General features: G+C 50.7%; 1 protein-coding gene across 4 annotated transcripts in view; it reads right to left on the bottom strand.

Annotated features, from left to right (window-relative positions):
* Positions 1-18,021, bottom strand: part of OSBP2 (oxysterol binding protein 2) — a 160,550-nt gene that overhangs the window by 58,871 nt on the left and 83,658 nt on the right. Inside the window, exon 1 of one of the 4 annotated variants that reach the window (XM_082698000.1) lies at positions 8,023-8,174. The exons of the other annotated variants lie outside the window; for them this stretch is intronic. Coding sequence (XP_082554126.1) covers positions 8,023-8,101 — 79 coding nt within the window. The 5' untranslated portion in view covers positions 8,102-8,174. Of the gene's footprint in view, positions 1-8,022; positions 8,175-18,021 lie in introns of those variants that run through there. 4 annotated transcript variants of the gene reach the window in all.

The raw sequence follows: 18,021 nt of genomic DNA on the forward strand, positions 1-18,021 counted from the left end.
CATGTGTAACTGAAAACACTAATGAGGCCCAATTTTATGCCTGGTTAAAAAATATTCCTCAGAGGGCACCTGGGTGGCTCAGTGGGTTAAGCCTCGGCCTTCGGCTCAGGTCATGATCCCGGAGTCCTGGGATTGAGCCCTGCATCGGGCTCTCTGCTCAGTAGGGAGCCTGCTTCCTCCTCTCTCTCTCTCTGCCTGCTTGTGATCTCTGCCTGTCAAATAAATAAATAAAATCTTTAAAAAAAGAAAAAGAAAAAGAAAAAATAATCCTCAGAATAATGGAAGGCTAGTGTAGGGCAGGTGGGAGAGAAGCAGATGCCCACACTCAGCCCTGTGAGCGTCACGGACCAGAACACTAAGGCCGAGGGCCATGGAGCGCCAAAGGGAAGCCTTCATATTCTCTAGCTCAGCTATCACACTCCTGGGAATTTGTCCCGGGAAAGAGACACCAAAGAAAAATTTTACATGCCAAAGATGCTCAGGCAGCAGTTTGGCTCCAGTGACAATCTGGGAAGAAGCGAAATGCCTAACAGAAGGAAAAGGCGTTCCACAGCCATTCAACAGATGCATATTAAGCCTGTGGTAACGTGGGAAAGTGTTTATGATGTAACAGCCACGTGAAAATGGTACTTTTTTTTTTTTTTGGTCTCTCAGTGATGTAAAATGGATGTTCACATAAAGGAAAAACACTGGCTAAAAATAGAGACCTGAAAACAGGGGCGTGAGGGGTAATGGAGTTATGGAAACACCAGGATCTTGAACATCTGGAACTGTTACCTTAAATGGTAAGCAACCCTTAAAAATAATGAACGGGCAGGGTGCAGAGGCTGGGCCGAGATGAAGCTTAGTTTGGCCAAGAATAAAGTGTATGCGTGTGGGTGTGTGGGTGTGTGTTTTAGGGGGAAGTGAGGAGTGGGTTTGTGGGGGCAGTACTTCATTAGGCAGAAGGGCAGCTGCCAAATGGTCAATGAGCCAAGATTCACGCTCTCCAGAGGCACCCCCCTCTGGCCAAACTGCACTGCTTCTGACATAAAAATACCCTGGGCAGAGGGTGGGACCCAGGGGGCTTTGATGACTGTCCGTTCTAGCCTCTCAGGGAAAACATTTGTCCACTAACCAGCTCCTGCCTATGGCCTTGAGGACATGGACACACCAAAGAGCTGCCCATGTGGGGAATCCCCCTGCCCCCCAGGCCATGGCCTTCTTTGACCTCACCACTCATCAAGCCTGCACAGCTCTGATTAATGAAGTTGTGCGTTAGGTGTTATTATTCTGCACAAATGTCAGAGGCAAGCAGGACATAAAAGGAAATTTTATCTTTGGGGCACCTGGGTGGCTCAGTAGGTTAAAACCTCTGCCTTCGGCTCAGGTCATGATCCCAGGATCCTGGGATCGAGCCCCACATTGGGCTCTCTGCTCAGCAGGGAGCCTGCTTTCCCCCCTCTCTCTCTCTGACTGCCTCTCTGCCTACTTGTGATCTCTGTCTGTCAAATAAATAAATAAAATATTTTTTTTTTAAAAAGGGAAATTTTATCTTTGGCAGCCTGGAGCCCATGACTTCATCTTTATTCATAATGTTCATCTATTTGATCACCCAGTCTGAGCTTATTGGCACTTTACAGAAAAACCAGGCAACGGAGGAACAACTTGTTTCTGCAGAGGGCAGTGCCACTTGCTGTAGGACTGCCCCCAGCAGTCACCTCTCTTGGAGTGGCACCCAGGCAGCCCTCTTTCTCTCTTTGCCTAGAGGCAACAGAGATCATTGTATAATCCTCACGGACAGCCAATCGTTGCTCCTAGTATGTGTTTATATTAATAGGACTGTTGCATCTGGTTGGGCAGGTTACCCACTGCACGAGCACAGGCAGCACCTTTCGCAAGGGACACCGTAGATTTGTTTTTATTATAACAGCAGATGAAAGCAAAGAGTGTTGCTCTAACAAACTTACTATTTACAGCAGGTTCAGGATCAGTGTAAGTAAAAGGTCTTGAGGAAGGGGTGCCCTTTTCTAAAGCGGACTCACTGCGGCTCTGCACACCAACCTGTGAACAATCAGTGAACTAGCTCCCTAGAGAGCCCACTACATTCTCCAGGCCTCCTGGGGCCACCAGTGGCACCAGAACCCTGGCTGGGGCAGCTCAGGGCCTGTCACAGCCTTGTCGCTTCCATGTTGCCAATACTCGCTTCACTGACATGCTGCTATTCGAGGGTGCAGCCATGAGGGCCAGGCAGCTGCTATTCTCTCCGGTCCTCCAAATAGAGGTCACTTCTGTTCATGACTCTCTGTCCTCTCTCAGTCCTCAAATCCAGCACAGCGGTCCACTTGCCACCCGGGGGCTCAGAGCCGGCACAGGCAGGAAGCCCATTGGTGGACACGGGCCTCCCCACAGCCAATCAGAACCACTGCGGAAAGCCTGCTCCGCCCACCTTCCTCCTCTCTCCTTCCCACCTCCTGCCTTCAGCTCTCCACTCTCCCCACCTGACCCGATGGCCTGCTTCCCCCTCCCGCACACAATGACACCAACACGCTCCCCCATGTGCAGCCCTCCGCAGTGCCCCCAAAGTGTTGCTCTCTCCACCTGGGGTGCCCCTGCCTGCCGCCCATCTAAAACCCACCCCTTACCTGCCTGCCCACAGCGGGCCCTCTATGCAGGGCTCCCTGCCTACCTACATTTCACCTCACTGTCCCCTGACATCCTCTTTCCTCAGAGCTCATGGGCTCCTGAGAGCCTCAGGCTGTGTGATTATTCTCAGATATTCTCTACAGGGCATGACCTCCTGTGTTCTGAGTCTGGCCAAGCAGGGCCATGCCCCTTGTCCATTCCCTCCCTAAGGAACAGGTGTGGCAGATCAGAAAGATTCGAGCCAGGCTCCACCATGCCTAGTCCCTTCGGGCTGGATTTCTGTCACCTGGCTGTGGACACGGTGTGCCCCACACAGCTACTGTGGACAGTCCTTAGCACAGAGTGAACAGCCAGCCAGATTTTCTGCTCCATAGAAAAGACAAATTCTTCTGTCTTGTCTTAACCATTAACTGCTTGAGCCCCCAGCCTCACCCACTGTGGCTTCTCCTCAGGCCAGCCTTGTTCAGAGTCCCACAGATTCTCAGTCTATACCGCTCCCTTGTTGGCCTTCCCCTGCCCCTTGACTCTCCATCCACAGACATGTTGAAATGTGCCGGCACTCAGACTGTGCAGGCTCTGAGTCCTGCTTAAGCCTGTGATCTGGGGAAAGTCCTTTAGCCTCAGTTTCCCCACCTGTAGAATGATACAATACAATGATACAATAATCGTCTTATTTGCTACCCCTGATTAAGCCCCCTTGTGTGTACTGAGAGCTTCACATTCCCCCTGACTTTAAGCCCCCAAAAGTAATAGTAATAATGATGAGTAGCTACCATGTGCCAGGCAGGGGGGGCTCTCATACAGATTGCTCACTGCCCCTATCCCATGGGCATGCAGATAGAGGCTCCCCCAAAGTAACATCTATGAGAGAATGTCCTGCTCCCATGCATCGCACCAAGTAATGGTGACACTCATGAGGCCAGATGTCCTTCCCAGAGAGGACAGAAATGGGGTCAGTGCTGCCCTAAAACCTCCTTTCTAGAAGCCATACTCCTCCTCCAGAGCCAGCAGAGCTCACGGCCTTTCCTGCCCACCTGTCCTTTGAGAGCCAACCCATCAGTGAGGCCTTCCTCCACCTCTCACCTGTCTCACTTCACTCAAACCTAAGTGAGCACCTGCCTTTCCCCAGCCTCCTCCTGTCCACTCATCCTCCAACACCCATCTGGCCGTCACCTCCTCCAGGAAGTTCTTTATGATCTCTTATGTTCCCCCTGCTCACATCTCTGAGCTTCCTAGTTTTTCCAGGGGAGCCACCTGCCATACATAGTGGCACTAGAAGGGAGAGAGAAGGACTGATTCCACCTGCTGCTTCAATCTTGAATCGAGAGAGTTCGTTGCTTATGGAACAGCAATTGGCAAAAGTGCTACATGCTTGGGAGTGGGGGGCACATCACACACAAACCCAGGCTTCACCTCTGGGTGCTTACAGCTTCTGAGGAGAGCAAGGCTTGCACTCGACAATCCAGGTCCACTGCAGAAGGGAGGCCCAGAAGAGGTCTAAGGGGAGAAGTTACCTCAAGCCTTGAGGGGTTTGGGGAAACTTCAAGAGGAACTGGGATGGGCACAGGACATCAAAGGATGAGTTTGATTAACATGTGAGGGATGAGCAAGGACATTCAGCTGAGTGGGCAGAGCAGAGTGTGAGGTTAGATTGGGTGAGCAGTGAGGTCATGCCCAATGAGGTCACGGATGCTAATCTTGGGGCACTGCACTGGGGGGCCATTCTGCACCTACACAGAAAGTGATCAGAATGGAGAGCTGGTCCCTTACTTCATGCCTCAGTCCTTCTTCCCAAGGACCCAGCAGACACCTGGGAACACAACGCAGGGGAACACAAGATTGGACAAGTTGACAAGCCCCAAAATGAACACAGAAGAATCCCACCTGTGACTTTCTGAAGGACACCACATCTGACAGCAATTCTCAGCTGATGTTCCATGAAGCCCCTTCTCTGAGAATGGTACCTGTCCTAGGCCTCAAAGATGTAAAAACAAACAAACCAACAAACACCCCTCCACAAAACCAGAGACCCAGGCATTCATATCATAGCCACACAGAAGCTGGAGTGTGCGTGCCACCGAGTCCGCTGGGAGCCTGAGCAGAGACACCTAATAACCTGCTTGGTCCCACACACCTGACCTTGATGGCTCTCGTTCCCGGTCCCCTCCTGTTTCCATCAGAAACAGGCCCATCAGAGCTGGTCTCAAGACACGGAAGCTGGCTCATGGGTACGCAAGGGAGCCGCAAATGGGAAAGCAGTGACCTCAGCAGTGTCGTGGGCAGGGTCACCTGGATCGGACCTCTAGTGAGTCTACCTTGCCAGGGCAGCGGGTCCCTATTTTGTGCTCTTTCAGAACTTTGCATTCTGAAAACATGTCCAAGTCCTATATACAACTGTATACACGCGTGCATACGCACAAACCAACATCTGATTTGGTAGAGCTTACAAACGACCCTGAATGGGCATTTCCCCATCTGTGGGGTCCCAGCCCTGTTTGAAGCACGGACTGATTGATTAGTAGGCATGGAGACATATTATCTCATTTTGACCTCCCAGCCTCCTTGCCAGATAAATAGGTTTTGCAGCATCTTTTAGACAAGAAAATTGCCCATCAAAAAGGCGAAGAAGCTAGCTGAAGTTCAGGCAAGCGTTGGGGATGTGGTTTGAACAGGCCATTCCCCAAGGAGGAGGGGCCTCGTGTCAAGGATTCCCCAGGACTCCTCTTCACATGCCAGGGCCTGAGAGCAAGACAGACACCAGCCCTTCCCAACTCACTCCTCCTCTGTCATGTACCAAGGTGGGAACCACTGAGGCCCACAGAGGGATAGGGACATGCCCGTGGTGACACAACCCAGCGGCAAAAGCAGGATAGGTACTCAGGCCCCCCAGCACCCTGGATCCTCTGGGGGAAGCCCACCCGCTGTGGAGGAACAGCCCGTGTGAGGAACCTCCGCAGTTCAGATGTTGTCCTGTCACCTACATGATCACCGCCTAGACCTCGGCCCCCAGTCCCCATTGTAGGCTGCGTGCCAGCTGGTTCTTCGACTTGCACGATTTCACTAGAACCCTTTTCTAAGGGGAAATGGGTCTGGAGTGGCCTCTCATTACAATACCTTTCAATGTGTCAGAAACGAGACAGTCGGTCTCACCTTGTCTACAAGTTGGGGAGGAGAACCCCGTGGCCATGCCTGCCACACCCATAATGTGAGGGCCCTCGAGGCACCCCCCTCCCAGAACAACCTGCTCACCAGTCCTCCCGAAGGCCTCATCTCGGCTTTCCTCACTCTGCTCTTTGTAGCTGGCCAGAATCATCGTGCCCACAGAAATGTTCTGTTTGGCCTCGCGGGGCACCAGAGGGGACACCCTCTGCAGTCTGCCTCCGGGACATCTGACACTGGGGCTGAACCGTGGCTGCTCTTGACTGTGGTGCCAGCTCCTGGGCTGTGGGAGAAGGCACCCACTGCTCCAGGCCCTGTGCTAAGCACCATGCCCACCACCCCTCACAATATCCTCAGCTCCTCGTCCCCAGAACCCATTGTGGAGAGTGGAACAGTCACAAGAAGGGTAAGATAGAACGCCTAGCCTGGAGAGGTCTAGTAATCAAAGAGGTTACTATGTCATCAGCCCTGAGGTGCAGAGGTTTAATTAATGAGTTTAATTAACTCATTAACTTCTGGACAAAAATGAACACTCGAAGTGTCTTGATGGCTCAGTCAGTTAGGCATCTGACTCTTGGTTTCGGCTCAGGTCTTAATTTCATGGTTGTGGAATTGAGCCCCATGATAAGCTCTGCGCTTGCTCCGTGGGGAGCCTGCTTCAGATTCTTTTTCCCTCTCGCTCTGCCCCTCCCTGCTCTGGCACGCACGTTCTCTCTCTCTCTCTCTCTCTCTCTCTCTCTCTCTCAAATACATAAATAAAACCTTGCCCCGCCAAATGAGCATCCTCTCACAACCAAGCAGAAAGCAAGTGGATACCAGGCCCAATGCTACCTGCCAGCAGCAAATGTTCTAGAGAACGGCAACCAAGAAAATCATCAGGCAGGCCAATAGAAGAAAAATTAACACCTAACCATACATTCTTTTTTTCTTTTCAGATTAACTCCAAAATTCACCCTCAGAATAAATTCGGCAAAAACGTTAACAGGAACATTTAGACTTTTCATTAAGAGCATAATCGCATTAGAAAGGGCTCTCCATCTAAAATTAAACTTGGAAATCAAAATCAATCTAAAACCAGAAGACATACTTTATATAAAATTCACTGTCGGTTTCTGTAAAGCATTCTCAAGACAGGACCACAGGATCAGCTCCCACGAAAAGAAATCTCAAATGTTTGAAATTACAAACACCCTGAGACTTCAGATGGTGTTTTCAGGAGGACATGCATGATTAAACCTGACTCCAGGGCTGAGGCCTGGAGTTCACAACTTGGAAGATGTCTGCCCTACACCAGGCCTCATGAAGCCGTTAGTGTGACCAGTCAGCAAAATTAATTACAAGGCTTGTTACAGATCAGAGGGAGTTAATTCCTAAAAAGAGCTCTTTCTAATGAATTTCGTGTTAAGCAAATTTAACTGCATCTGTATCTTCTAGGTCTACAGAGTCGAAGAATCCTATTTGTTTCCCAGAGTCTCAAACTCTAACAGAAACAATAAGGTAAACTGCAAGTTTCACTCATGCAAAATCTCCAATAATGCAAATTTCAAGCATCAGGAATTGCAGGCAGAAACTTAAACGGTTTGCAAGATTTCAACCTTAACAACAGCTGCTGAGGAAGGAAGGCTCTTAGGCGCATGCCTGCCTAGCCCCCTTGTCCAGCCCCTTGTGGAGACCACTGCCTGGGGGTGCAACCTCAAGGCAGGTCCTTGCTTAAACCCAGGCGGCCACTTACACTGAATCTCCTGATCTGTCACAGCTTGTTCAAAGGGCAAAGATTAGTTGGTTGGGTCATGCACTGAGCACAGCTGCCCCAACGGTGGTGGGGGCGGGGAGGGGGGGCAGGACGAGGTTCTTGTGGACAGAGCAGCAATTCTGCCAGTGTCCCAAGCCAACTCTGGGGAGGGAAGGATAGGTGGGTGGATTAAACAGGTACCTCCTCTTCCCGCCCCTTATTTCCAGAAAGCTCTGGATTATATTTTGTTTCCTTTTTGCAGGGGTTAATCAGAGATGGGTCTCTAGCCACAGCCCTCTCTCCAAAATGCCCCGCGCCAGATGCGAGTCCGGAGAGCACACGCTGGCGGGGTACCGGGACAGGGGTTTCCCGAGGCTCCCCGCGCTCCCCAAGCCGCGAGGGAGTGACATCAGAGGCTCGCTTGGACTGATCATGCAGCAAGCCCAGCTCCCGGCGAACAGGCGCAGGGGAACTCGGCCTCTGGGCGGAAGCCGGGCAGCACTAACCCTTCTTAAATTTATTCAGGCAGCCGGAGCTGCAGAAGGAGCGCACGGAGGCCGACTCCCAGCAGCCGCGTCCCTTCATTCCCGCGGCGGGGCGGCCTCCGAGCAGCCGGACGCTACATGGCGCCGGGCCCAGGGTCTCCCACGGTCGCGCGCACAGCTCGGCGGGCCTCCCGGCGGAGGCGGCGGGTGCTAGTGGTCCCGGCGCCGCGTTACCACAATGCACCACTGCTGCCGGCCCGCCCGGTGCACGAGCCCGTTAACCCCGTCGGCGCCACGGGAGCCTAACGGAGCTCGAGTTGCGGCCGCCCCCTCTCTTCTCTCAGGAGGGCTGCCCTCACCCGCACGCTCCTTGCTTGTCCGTGAGACCCCCAGGGGATCCAGGTGGGACCCAGGTGTCCGGCGGGCTCCTCAGTTAAACGTCACATGTTAACGACAAAATGAGAGCGATGGTGTCGCCTCCTGCAGTAGCCGGATTGGCGGTGCTTTATTTCAAAGGGAAAGATGCCCTTGAGAGCTAAGTGGCACGTGGGAAATGGGGTTGGCCCAGAGCCTGACGATAATTCCAGGAAATCGTGGTCACCTCTGAGCCCTGGTCACCCTCTGATTCCCCTGTGGCGCCTCTTGTGCCCGGTGCACCTGTGTCTGAGTGCCCGCTGACACCTGTACACCGTCCTGGAAGGAGGCAAGGAGCGGGGCCCCAGGGAGTCCAGCTACCACTGCTCCCACAGGACTGCTGGCACCTGGGGACCAACCTCTGTCTCTGCCAGACCTCTCTGAACACAGTTTACCTGTCCAGCTGCCTGCAGGAGTTCTCCGCGGTATGTGTGATGGGCATCACGTCCCAGCTGTCCAAATCTGAGCTCCCAATGGCCCCCTAGACCTGTGTCCTTACCCTTTCCCCAGTCCTCCCCACTTCAGCTAAGGAGCAGCACGGACCTTCCAGTTGCTCAGGACAGAAACCTGGAGACCCTTACTCCCAAGTCTCTTAGACCCACCTCCTGCTGGTCAGCACACCATGACAAGTTCTACTAGAACACAACCAGGATCCCATCTCTTCCCACCACCCCCAAGCTGCCACCCAGGCTGGACCCAGCATCATCTTCCTTGTGGACTCTGCTAGAACCTCCCAGCAGGTCTCTGGCTGCCACCCAGCCCTGCCCCCCCCCGCCCCCCGCCATGGCTTACACTTCATACAACAGCCAAGAGATCCTACTCTCAGACTCTGTCATACATCCACTCAGTGGTCTCTAAGCCCCCACAGGCATACCCATCCTGTTCCCCTTTCTCCCTCGGCTCCAGCCACACTCACAACTTGGGTTGCACACACACCTGCTGGAAGACAGTCCAAACCCAGGCTGGTCCTGCTTCTTGGCCCTGGCCCCCACCTTCCTCCGCCCTGTTCAGGTCTTGTTTTCCCCACTGGCTGACAAATTCTGGGCCCTGGGACGAGGCTTTGGGCCCTGCTCCATCCCTGACAAAGCCCTTCCCAACACCACCTCTTCACAGTTCAGTCAAGGGAATTTATCAAATGTAATCTATTGAAACTGAATCAAGTTTCACCAATTTAAAGGTTTTCAAATATACCATGAAGCTCCTATTAAAATAAACTCAGGGAAGGTGCTGCTGGGTCAATAATTCCCTCTAGGCCTTTGAAGCGACTGAGTATTTCCTCCACCTAGGGAATTAATCTAGAGCAATTGGGTTAGATTTACTGGCCCAGGGGATGTAAGGCATTTAGCCACTCTGGGCCTTGATTTTTTACTACAAAATGAAGAGCATAATAATAATGCAAATAGCAACCAGTGGAGTGCTGACTCAATGCCAAGTGCTGGGCTAAGCTTTACCCACATTACTTGCAGTGCCTCATCTAATCCCCACCAGATAGCCTCTGGTAAGTTCCACCAACATCCTCTTTTATAGACAAGCAAACTACGGCTCTGAGGTAAACGGACTTGCCTAGGGTCACCTGGCTTGGACCTAGCCTCTTCTGTCTGACCTTGGAGACAGACTCTGAACCACGTCCTGTGGGGCCCCTTAAGCACAATACTGCTCCCCAAGCTCCCAGAGGCCTCATAAGGAAAAGGGGGGTGAGACCGGAAATGTGACCTGAGTGCTCTGGGAAATGTTTATAAACACACAGGCAATTTTTAAAGGATTTGCACATGGAAGAATAATCCAACCCAGGATATTTAACCAGCCACTCTGAACATCACAGACTCTGGAAGCTGGAAGCATCTTTTGAATGCGGAGCTGTGCCCTCCATCTCACAGCAGAGCAGGGGAGGGCAGAGCAGTTGAGAACCTTTACGCCCATCCTCACAGTGAATGGATGCTGGACTCTCAGCCCCTGCTTCCTTGGTCCCCTTCCCCTCACCTGCAGCTGCAAAGAGGAAGAGCTGGGAACAATACACACCCAGGGAGGAAATGAAAATAGTGAAGAGAAACAGGAAAGGAAAGTCATGCGGTATTACAAAGGCAAACACACATGTTTTCTTCTTTTCTCCATAATTGTTTCATGCCATAACTCACATCAAACAAGCATGAGGCCCTGCTCACGTGGAATTCTTCAAAAATCTACTATCTGGCTTCGCAGGCAGCCAAAGAGTGCCAATTTGTCCTTAAAGGAGAGGACACATTACCTGAAATGTCTTAGTTGACCCAGCAGCAGGATCACCAAGAGAGAGCATCAGATGACTGACAGGTAGTTCCAGCAGCTCTCCTGGCTACCCTGAGGCGTGTCAAAGTTTCCTTCCTGCCCCTGTGTGTGACAGTGAGGCTGAAACCCAGCCTGCTCCTGTCCCCCATCCTGAACAGCTCCAAGTGGACAGCCTCCAACACCCTACACATGATGTCCTAAAATCAAATGAACCAACTCTGTGACCTTCCTGAGATCCACTCACCCCAAATACCCTGCAGTGACAATCCTGGAGGTAACTGCAACCCTCCCTCTAGGCTATAGCTGACCCTACATCAAGGCCACTGTCTTTGGTCACTTCTGAGTTTTTGGATTCCCCTCAGGTCTATGGTGACATTTTCCTTGTCACATCCTCTCTGGGCTGCAGCCAGAGGCTGGCCTCCCCACTTCCACTTGCTGCCAAAACATTGTTATGCAGGCTCTGCTTCCAGTATGTTCCCTGTTTTGCTCATTAATATGGTATGCGCAGACACTCAACTAAGATTCACACAGGCACGCATGTGTGGGGTAACTGGGTGTATGGCCACCCATCCCAGTCCTGGAGGCAACAGAGAATCAGGTCCCGGGGAACTGTTATGAGGCATCAGGTGGAGTGAGGGAACATAGCTCAGAACCACAAACACACGTCCACACCTTCCAGCCCAGATGGTGGGCCCCCGGGGATTCATCACAAATGAATGATGGGAAAGGAACACAAAACTCTGCATCCAGTGCCATTTGTTGCAAAAACTGGGATGCAACCTAAGACCCTAACAGCAGGCAAATGCTTATTTCAACAACTTCACGGAATATCACAGAGCCATCAGACTCATGTACGTGATGACTCTGCAGAAATAAGAAACTGTGCTTAAAAAGAAAATGCTGAGGAAGAAGGCAAAACATGTAATATACTTATAATTGTGGGGAAACTATCCATACCCGGAAATGTTAAAATACTAGAATCACAGGTGAATTTCTTCCAGTCTGGGCTCCCAGAATGCCTCGGGCTTCTTTCTTTCCTGGGACCTAACTTGCCCTGGGGTGGGAGTTCCTACTAACTTGTCCATCTCCCACACAGACAGCAAACTCCTCAAAGGCAGAGAGTGTGTTCTTTTCTTACTGCTCCCAGTCTCTCGGGTGGCCCAGCATATGGTAGGCACAGAATGAATGAATGAGCACGGGAATAAACAGATAAATTAACTCATTGATAAACTGATCAATGAAAGCCACTTTTCCAGGAGCCCTATTTGGCCCAACCTACAAAACCCACACCACCTTCTTACCTTCCCAAGCTTCCCGTCACCACCCCACAACCCCTCACAGATGGCATTTCTTGGCACACCACCACGTAGCCCCTTCCCCTCTGCACCTCTGCCCTTGACCAGACTTTGACTGGACCACACAGAGGTGAACACAGACTGGGGAGGTCCACAAGGGCAAGATCGAATGGTGGCTTCCTGACCTGAGTTGGCCACAGCCTTCCACTGCTGTGGGTCTGAGAGACATTTGGTGGGCCCTCTGGGCCTCAGGCTCATCACTAATGAGGGGCTCAGGCCCACAGCAGAAAAGGTATTGACGTCTGTGGTGTCTGGATGTCTCCAGGACATACAAGTTCCTTGTGCAGTTATCTTAAGAATGAAGCCCTTTAAAACATCAGCGTTCTAAGAATAGCCACGCATAGATGCTGACTGCTATCATTAATAAATCAGTGTGCATCAAAGCCAAAGAATTAATTTGAAAGCAATTTATGATAATATGTTGCTAGGCAATTAAAATAAACTTCCGAGGGGGAAAATTTTTCAATTTATTATTGATTATTTCAGATCAGATAGATGGAATAGGGGAGTTTGAAAAATGGCAAACACGAGCCAGATTTCACTGGGGATGATGCCTGGCATGACTCTGCCAGCATGTGCCTTCTGCTACCGGGAACTGCCCCAAAGTTCCCCTCCCTGGGAGCTGAGTCTGGTGGGCTTTGTTCTAGAGTGAGCCAGGGGCTACACTATAGAGGCCTGCCTGAGGATCTGCCAGGTCGCCTAGAGGACCCCATGGAGAACTGGGGTCAGGTCCCAGCAGGCAGCTCTGAAGATGCTGGCCTCTTCTTAGCCCTTTCTGTTCCCAGAAGTGGCTGACCCAGCTGGCCCATTCAATCACTTCTACTAGTTATTGACCAAAAGGCCTTTTGCTTGTTGAGGGACTAAATGTCACTTCGACTAACAAATCCCTCACAAGGTGAGAGAGCTGGGATTCCCAAGGGATTACTACCCATTTATTTGTCTGGTCTTCAAGTATTCCTTTTTTTAAAAATTTCTTTTTTTTTTTTTAAAGATTTTTCTTTATTTATTCAACAGACAGGGATCACAAGTAGGCAGAGAGGCAGGCAGAAGAGAGGCAGGCAGGGAGGGGGGAAGCAGGCTCCCTGCTGTGCAGAGAGCCCGATGCGGGGCTCCATCCCAGGACCCTGAGATCATGACCTGAGGCGAAGGCAGAGGCTTAACCCACTGAGCCACCCAGGCACCCCTAAAAAATTTCTTTTAAAGAAAGTGACAACAGAAACCATTGAAAGTACAGATCTACTGCAGAATGTTCCTCCTCTTTTCTTGGCCATTAAAAAAATACAAATTAAAGCCTTGAGGTAGGTACCCTTTTAAGTATATTAAAATGGCCCCAAATGCATTTAATTATTAACACCAAATGCAAGTGAGATGACAGAGAAGCTGGCATACTCATTCATTGTTGGTGACACAGAACATCGGTACACTCATTCCAGAAAGAGATTTTACAGCTCATCGAGGTGCTGTGATGATGTTGCTTCCCTTAACTCAGTAATCTGACTCCTGGGAATTTTCCCTCAGGAAATAATTCAAGAGATGCTAAGAGCATTCAGTCCAAGGACACTCATTGCATCATTATCGGTAATGGCATAAAGGGGAACCTCAGATGCACAAAAATCAGAGGATAATTCAAAACATTAGAGTGCCTCAGCATGGTGGAATAGTACACAGTCATTAAAATGATCATTATAAAGATAGAGAGACTGTTAGTTATAATGTGGGGTGAAAAAGACAGAGCCCGAAGGCCAGGTGTAATATGGCCGAAGATGTGAGACACGGGCGTATGTGCAGGGTGGAGAAGAGAAGGTAAGGAGCAAAATCAAAAAACAGTTTTGCGAGGCTGTGGGATTATTGGGGAGTTACGAATATTCCAAATGCTCTTTATCTTACTTTTTCCGCATACTTTCCCACATATTTCCCACTTCGTCCACATATATATTCCATGTATTTTTCCACAATAACAACAAAAATTGAGCAAGATACAGAAGAAGTACAGAAGAGTCAGCTGGGAGTAAGGGCTCTGCCTCTGTGTGGCAATGGGATGGCAGGAGAACAGGAGGGGACCAGTGAACGGGAGGTCAGGGCAGTGGAGCCAAAGCAGCATCAGATGTGTGGGTCTGAGCACAGAGCTGCAACCCGCTCCCTGGGTGACAGAAAGCAAGTCCAGGAGCCTCTCTGAGCCTGATTCTCATCCAGGCACAGGACTGTCTCCCTTAGGGGCTGAATTGTGTCTCCTCCCTGCCTCCAAATTCATATGTGGAGGTTCAAACCCCCAGTGACACAGAATATGACAATATTCAGAGACAGAGCCTTTGAAGAGGTGACTAAGGTAAAATGAGGCCCCTGTTCCATATGACTGGTGTCTTTAAGAGAAGGAGGGCAGGACATAGACACACGCAGACTAAGGGATGACTACTGAGGAGACCATGAGAAGGCAACCACGTATGAGACAAGGAGAGAGGCCTCAGAAGAAACCAAACTTGAGACACCGCAATCTCAGAACTGTGAGAAAGCACATTTCTGGGGCACCTGGGTGGCTCAGTCAGTTAAGTGGCTGCCTTCAGCTCAGGTCGTTGATCCTGGGGTCCTGGGATCGAGCAAATCGGGCTCCCTGCTCTACGGAGACCCTGCTTCTCCTTCTGCCTCTGTCCCTCTCTCTCTGTCTCTCATGCATAAATAAATAAAATCTTAAAAAAAAAAAAAAAGGAGAAGAAGAAAGAAGATGCATTTCTGTTGCTTAAGCCACCCAGTCTCCAGTATTTTGGGGCAGCTCCAGCAAACAAATATACCTCCCTTTGCAGAGCCCCAAAGACAACATCACTGGCACAGGGCAGACACCCAAAAGACATCTGGGAAAAGTGAACCAGGTCAGAGGCAGGGGTTTGGCGCCCTGAAAACCACTGCCCCAGACAAGGCCTGTGCTGGGAGACTGGGTCTCAGTGTCCATCAATGAGTTAGTTTCACTGTGAAGTTCAGAACGACTAAGTCCTGCAAGACAGCCTCTCCTGTGGTTCCCATGGCAGCTAGGATGAGGTTGGGAAGGACAGACAGCGCTGTACATAGCTGGCAAAATGAGATTTTAGTGAAGTTGAGGGTTTTTTTTGCAAAGTCAAAGAGCAAGCACAGACCAAGAAGGGTCACTACTACAACATCTTAAGCCTCCAAACTCTACTTCTCCCCACTAAGAAATAAGGCTCCGATTGATTGATCCTACAACGTGAATGTTTAGAAAGTCCATAGTACCACAGCTACCATAAATCGAGTTAAAAGATAAGCAGCACAGAAAATGCTTGGAAAATAAACAACGGACAAAGGAGAGATCACTGCAACTCACCATGAGCTCCTACAAATCAGCATAAAAGCACAAGTATCTAAATGGTAAAATGGCAATAAATACGAACATACAAGTCACAAAATGTGCATGATCAGTCAACAAACAGAAGTATACTCAGTCTCTACTGGTAATAAAGGAAAGGCAAAATAGAGCAAAGAAATGCCTTGTCATTCACCCATCAGAGCAACAAAGCATAACAAGAATGATGGGGTAGCTTCCATTGACAATCCACTCTACCGGGAGATATAAATTTATGCCCTGTTTTTGACTGACGATTTGATAGTGTCTATGGCTATCCATCACGGGTATCCTCCTCTAGTCTAGCAATTCTACTCCTAGGAATCTATACACACGTGCATTACTTTGCACGCACAAGCAGGACCGCTACAGCACTCTGTTAAATAAAAATGTGAAGAACCTAACCATCCCTCGAGAGGGAAAGGATTAAATAAATTATGATACACTTTAGAATTCTATGCCATTATTTTTAAAATGAGCTAAGTCTATTTGTGTCGACATGTAAAGATCTCTAAAATATATTCGTAAGGGAAAAAGCAAGCTGCTTATCGATATCCACGATACGATCTCATTTCCATATATGTAAGTGCGTATGGGGGTGTGTGTGTACTTACATGGCTTTGTAAAAGCATGGGGAAAGATCTGGAAAAGTATCACTGCTAATCAATGGGTGTGTACGTTTCCTAGGAGGGAGGTAATGAAAGATGACTGAATCTTACGTCCTATATTTTAGAGTCTTTAAAATACTTTACAAGTGTGCATTTCCCAACAAATGCCATCTCTCAACAAATTATAGTTGGTAAGAGTGTGCCGGGATCAGCTCCTGCTCATGTTGAAACCTGAGACCCTACCAAAGGCTCTCTAATGGTGGAAGGTCAGGCAAGAAGGCGGGTGAATAATGAGGGAGTTGGAGGGCAGGAGAGGCCAGAGGTCACATCAGAGAAGCCACCACACATCAGGGCACACAGACCAACCTGGCAGGCAGCAATCAGAGAGGGGCTGGATCATTTGACGCACCCGTGGCACAATCCCCATGAGGCGGAGGAGCAGAGCCGCCCATGGTGACGGGCCCTGCAAAGAACGGACACAGCTGCAACCAGGTGCAGGCTTAGGCACCTGTCACTCAGCCAGGCGGCGGCCTCACCCCACCCTCAGCCACCAGGCTGTTGGCAGATGCTCAAGGCCAGGGGTACCAGTGATCTTGAGAGTAGCGGAGGTGGCTCAGGGGCGAGGCTCAGGACAGGTCACCACATGGATGTCCAGACATCCACCTGCGCTCACCTCACCAGGGCTGCTCTGGGTGGCAGTGTCCAGAGAGGTGTCGGGAGAAGTGCCAGAAAAGGAGAGAGGATGTTAGAGGCATGTGTCAACCAAAGACACAGGGAAGAAGTGACAGATACACGGCTGTTCTAGAGTCATCCTGAAACGCAGCAGCCCCATGGGATGCCCTCTCTGGTGCCCGCACTGTGGCAGGCATGAGTCATGCCAATGGCCTCTTCCTGAAACTCCCTGCTTCCTGGCCCTGTAGCCACAACCCCCGCTGTCCTCCGACCTCCTCTCTCGTGGCTCCCAGGCCCAAGTCAGTCCTCACTCCCATGTTCTTCCCACTCCCTGCTGGATGGGGCACAAATGATGGTGCCCTTGCCCATGGCTCGTTGTCCAGTCTCCCTGTTCATGTTTCCCCCTCTGTACCATTGCTGTGGCCCTCCCCTTCAAGCTCCAGATCTCCAAGACCACCAGAAGTCCCCCACATCAACCTGTCCCCCTCTGAGACCAGTATCCCTCCTCTGCTCCCTCATGACCCCCTTTCCCCCTCCAGACAATTCTTTCTGCCCACAGGCACCAGGCTGGAGACCTGAGGGCCAGCTTTATGGTTTCTCCCTCCCCTTGGGCCCCTACATGCAACGCATCCCCAAGTCGTAAGGATGCTAACTTCAAAATAGTTTGCAAACCCATACCCTATTCTCCTCCTGGGGGAGTAAGCCACCCACCCGCTCACTTCCAAGGTCTCAGCTTCCACATTTATCCCTTCCGATCCTTCCTTCAAGCTGCCATGTGGACAATTTACTGAAAATACACCACCTGCTCTCTGTCACTTCCCTTCCATGGCTCCCTGATACCCATAGCAGCAAGCTCAAGTTCAAACTCCATAGCCCACCAGGAGCTAAGCCTTGTGGGCCTCAGCAATTCCCCATTTCTTACTCCTTAGCTTCACCTTTGCTCCTCCTAGCCCTGCCTTTGTTCACCTGGCTGAGATCCCCTGTCTTTCCTTCCTTCCGCCGGCTCCTGTCATCTCTGGATACCGGGTGTGGGCCCCTCCCTGCACGAGCCTTACTTGACAGCTGCCACCTCAGAGAGGGGATGCAAGACTATTTGGAGAAGGGCCCTTCCTCAGGGTTCTCATCACACCCTTACCCATTGCTTGCTGCACTCATCACACTAACTCGTATGGCTCTTGTCTGTCCCCCTGCAAATAAATGGTCAGTGCCTTGGGGCTGGGAAGGGGGTACACTCGCTGTATCAGTTTCCTAGGGCCACACAAACTGGATGGCTTCCAATAGCAGTAATTTATTCTCTCACAATTCTGGAAGCTAGGTGTTGATAGGGCCATGCTCCCTCTGAAGTCTGAGGGAAGGATCT

Source organism: Mustela nivalis (genome assembly GCF_964662115.1).
Source record: "Mustela nivalis genome assembly, chromosome: 14".
Classification (NCBI taxonomy): domain Eukaryota; kingdom Metazoa; phylum Chordata; class Mammalia; order Carnivora; family Mustelidae; genus Mustela; species Mustela nivalis.